The sequence below is a fragment of the Hylobates moloch genome, unplaced genomic scaffold (assembly GCF_009828535.3).
Source record: "Hylobates moloch isolate HMO894 unplaced genomic scaffold, HMol_V3 SCAFFOLD_2638, whole genome shotgun sequence".
NCBI classification, from domain to species: domain Eukaryota; kingdom Metazoa; phylum Chordata; class Mammalia; order Primates; family Hylobatidae; genus Hylobates; species Hylobates moloch.
In genome coordinates, this window is record NW_026654913.1 from 3,054 (window position 1) to 7,863 (window position 4,810).

The 4,810-nt window shown below is 41.4% G+C and overlaps 1 protein-coding gene across 1 annotated transcript in view; it reads right to left on the reverse strand.

Annotated features, from left to right (window-relative positions):
• LOC116465017 (ubiquitin carboxyl-terminal hydrolase MINDY-2-like) overlaps positions 1–2,649 on the reverse strand; it is a gene marked incomplete at both ends in the record, with an annotated part of 5,069 nt that extends 2,420 nt beyond the window's left edge. Inside the window, one exon of the mRNA XM_032148237.1 lies at positions 2,389–2,649. Within this exon, the coding sequence (XP_032004128.1) occupies positions 2,389–2,649 (261 nt within the window). The remainder of the gene's footprint in view (positions 1–2,388) is intronic.
• Between the last annotated feature and the right edge of the window lie 2,161 nt (positions 2,650–4,810).

The following is a 4,810-nucleotide window of genomic DNA, read 5'->3' on the forward strand; positions in this document are numbered from 1 at the left end:
TGCTTGAGCCTGGGAGGTGGAGGTTGCAGTGAGCCGAGATCGCACCACTGTACTCTAGCCTGGGTGACAGAGTGAGACCCTGTCTCAAAAAATAAAAAAGGTTGCTGCCTGTAAAGATCTTGTCATATATATAGCATGACTATCTCATGGATCTAAAGATATAAAGAATTTGTCCTTCAAGTTCTTCTGAATTCGTCAACTCTGCTCTTTATGAAGCCTCATGGTCTTGAATCCACCTCTTCCTTGCTGCTTCCAGATAACAATCTCAACACCTTATCTGGACTACTGTGACTATCTATCGCTTTGCCTTCATTCCCCTTCTCCAGTTTTTTTTTTTTCTTTTTGAGACGCAGTCTCGCTCTGTCGCCCAGGCTGGAGTGCAGTGGCGTTATCTTGGCTCACTGCAACCTCCGGTTCCTGGGTTCAAGCAGTTCTCCTGCCTCAGTCTCCCGAGTAGCTGAGACTACAGGTGTGTGCCACCACGCCCGGCTAATTTTTTGCATTTTTTAAATTAAAGACGGGGTTTCACCATGTTAGCCAGGATGGTCTTGATCTCCTGACCTCGTGATTGGCCCGCCTCAGCCTCCCAAAGTGCTGCGACTATAGGTGTGAGCCACCGTGCCCAGCCTGTTTTTTCTTTTGAGACAGACTCTCGCTCTGTCACCCAGGTTGGAGTGCAATGGCACGATCTTGGCTCATTATAACTTCCGCCCCCTGGGTTCAAGTGATTCTGTCACCTCAGCCTCCTGAGTAGCTAGGGTTACAGGTGCGCACCACCACACCTGGCTAATCTTTGTACGTTTAGTAGAGACGGGGTTTCGCCATGTTGGCCAGGCTGGTCTTGAACTCCTGACCTCAGGTGATCCACCCGCCTCGGCCTCTCAAAGTGCTGGGATTATAGGCATGAGCCACCCTGCCTGGCCCAGTATTTTTTATATACAATATAATGCTTAGAAAAATCTCACATATTTTTCTTAACATTTAAAAAACAATACCCCTGTAGAGCTTCTGAAGGAAAATGGGCATGACTTTCAGAACTGTTTTTCAAAGAAAAGTCCTAGAAAGATGCATATTTGTTTGAATTAAATATTCTTTTTTTTGTTTTGAGATGGAGTCTCGCTCTGTCGCCCAGGCTGGAGTGCAGTGGCACGATCTCAGCTCGCTGCAAGCTCTGCTTCCCGGGTTCATGCCATTCTCCTGCCTCAGCCTCCTGAGTAGCCGGGACTACAGGCACCCGCCACCACACCCGGCTAATTGATTTTTATACTTTTAGTAGAGACGGGGTTTCACCATGTTAGCCAGGATGGTCTCGATCTCCTGACCTGGTGATCCGCCTGCCTTGGCCTCCCAAAGTGCTGGGATTACAGGTGTGAGCCACTGCACCCGGCGAATTAAATATTCTTTTGTGTACTTGATACCTGCTCTTCAAATTACCATTATAGACTTAACATATAACACGAGTTGGTCAAATATCTGCCTTCCCTACTAGGCTGCAGCATCTTTAAGGACAGGACTGAATGATTTATCTTTGTATCTCTAGGACCTAATTATAGTGCCAGGAATACAACTCCTCACTGAATATTGGGTAATTGAACAGTCTTTGTGCACTTAAATTGTTGTAAGTAAAATATATGTCAACTGTTTAACATGATCATATTTTTGCCTCAGTCAGGGAAGAATTCACATCACCATCATACTTCTAATAATAAACAGACCTGTGGCTCCAAGACTGCCCAGTTATGGCAGGCAAAAATCTCATCTGTCAAAAAAAAAAAAAAAAAATCTCATCTGTCTCATTTCTAAATTCAAGTTCTATTCACTAGTGCGTCTCCTGCTACAAATGTCTACTACTCCTCCTTACCTTGGCCTCTAAAGTTTAGAATATCCACCCATTATTTATACACTATATGCTACCTTCCAGATTCTCTCTCCTCTACTTTTTCTAACTAGTCAAAATATAGCTCAGATATGTGCTCATCTCTTCACCTCTACCACCCAAGGCTAAGCCATCATCGCTCTTGCTTGGACTGTTTGTCTCTGCTTAGACCTGTTTCCTTCCTATGTATTCTCCAAATAACAGTCTTTTAAAAAGGTAAAGAAGATCCCATCACTTCCGTGTTTAATACTTGACATAGCTTCCCTACTGCAATTAGAATAAAATTCAAACTTCTCACCATGACCTTCACAGTTCAATATGATCTGGCCTTCTGCACCAAAGTACATAATTAATGTACATGTAGAATGATCACTAACTATTCAGGAAGTGTCAGGAAAATTTCACAAGTATATTGATGAATTAATCTTTAGTTGAAAAATTTTGGATAAATGAATTCACATTTGAAAAAAATCAGCATTGTGAGCACTATAAAGAAGACATTACAAATTTACCTGATCTATCTGATCTTGCTGTCCTTTGTATACAGTTTCAGGATCTGAAGGAGGTCGAAGATGAAATTCTGAGTCACAGAAATTTCCATCACCATCTACATTGTGTAGGCTTTCCCAAACAACTTTTTCTTCAGTAAGAAACCCCTGGTCCGTTACCAACAAATACAGTTGACCCTTAATAAGAAGTAACAAAAGAAAAAGGACTGTTAAATTGATCAAAACTAGTAATATAATATTTAAGGAAAGTTTTACAATCTGTATCTTCAGAATACATTAAACATTCCTGTTTAGATCTGTACAACACAACAAATAGACCAAGTAGATATTTTACTTGCTCAAATCCACTTGGCTTTGAATATAGTTTATAATTGGCACACTACACTAAAACAAGAAATAAGAGCTCTTGGCATGTTCAGCTAATGTATGACTTATAAACACCCCTGGGGGGTTTATAATCTCATTTCACAAAATAGAAAAATACCATACAAATTCCTGAAAAATACATTACAGTCACAAAAAATGATACCATGTTGCCTTTTTTTCCAATTAAGCCTATATGACTAATCCAATCCACACCAATTTTCCCTTTCTCTACACCATTAGTTGCTCTTCTTTTATACACCAATAATACTTTGTACCTACTTTGTATTATCAGTGTACTTCTTTTGTATACCAATAATAAATACAATTGTTTTGTACTTATTTTGTAGCACCAAATTGCCCAGTATTGATTGTATTTTCCTGCCTTATCACAAAGACTCTGTACGTTCATACAAATTTTTTTTTTATTTTTAATTTTTGTGGATACATACTAGGTGTATGTATTTGTGGGTTACATGAGATTTTTTTTTTTTTTCCGAGAAGGAGTCTCACTTTGTCATCCAGGCTCAGGCTGGAGTGCAGTGGCGCGACCTCAGCTCACTGCAACCTCCGCCTCCTGGGTTCAAGCGATTGTCCTGCCTCAGCCTCCTGAGTAGCTGGGACTACAGGCATGTGCCACCATGCCCAGCTAATTTTTTGTATTTTTAGTAGAGACAGAGTTTCACTGTGTTAGCTAGGATGGTCTCAATCTCCTGACCTCGTGATCTACCCGCCTCAGCCTCCCAAAGTGCTGGGATTAGAGGCGTGAGCCACCGCGCCTGGCCTACATGGTATTTTGATACAGATATGCAATGCATAATAATCACATGAGGGTAAATGTGGCATCCATCCTCTCAAACATTTATTGCTTGTGTTACAAACAATCCAATTACACTTTTAGTTATTTTAAAAAGTACAATTACATTATTTTTGACTATACCCACAGTCTTGTGTTAGCAAATGCTAGGTCTCAATCATTCTGTTTTTTTCTTTTTTTTTTTTTAACATCCATTAACCATCCATCCTGCCTGCCTCCAAATATGCATCCCAGCCTCTGGTAACCATCATTCTACTCTCTATCTCCAGGAGCTCAATTGTTTTAATTTCTAGCTCCAAAAAATAAGAAAGAACATGCGAAGTGTGTCTTTCTGTGCCTGGCTCATCTCACTTAACATTATGACCTTCAGTTCCATCCATGTTGTTGCAAATGACAGGATCTCGTTCTGTTTTGTGTGTGAATAGTGCTCCATTGTGTATGTGTACCACATTTTGTTTTTTTTTTTTTTGAGACGGAGTCTTGCTCTGTCACCCAGGCTGGAGTGCAGTGGCACAATCTCGGCTCACTGCAAGCTCTACCTCCCAGGTTCATGCCATTCTCCTGCCTCAGCGTCCCGAGTAGCTGGGACTACAGGCGCCTGTCACCACGCCCGGCAAATTTTTTGTATTTTTAGTAGAGACGGGGTTTCACTGTGTTAGCCAGGATGGTCTCGATCTCCTGACCTCGTGATCCGCCTGCCTCGGCCTCCCAAAGTGCTAGGATTACAGGCGTGAGCCACCGCGCCTGGCCTGTGTACCACATTTTCTTTATCCACTTGTCTGTCAATGGACACAGCTTGATTCCAAATCTTGGCTATTGCGAATAGTGCTGCAATAAACCTGGGAGTGCAGACATCTCTTTGATATACTGATTTCCTTTCTTTTGAGTATATTCTTAGGAGTGGGATTGCTGGATTGTATAGTAGCTCTATTTCTAGTGTTTTGAGGAACCTCTGAACTGTTCTCCATAGTGGTTGTACTCATTTATATTCCCATCAACAATGTATGAGGGTTCCCTTTTCTCCATATCCTCACCAACATTTGTTATTGTCTGTCTTTTGGAAAAAAGACATTTTAACTGGGGTGAGATGATATCTCATAGTTTTGATTTGCATTTCTCAGATGACCAGTGATGTTCGGCACCTTTTCACATACCTGTCTGCCATTTGTCTTTTTTTTTTTTTTTTTTTTTTTAAGACGGAGTCTCGCTCTGTCGCCCAGGCTGGAGTGCAGTGGCGCAATCTCG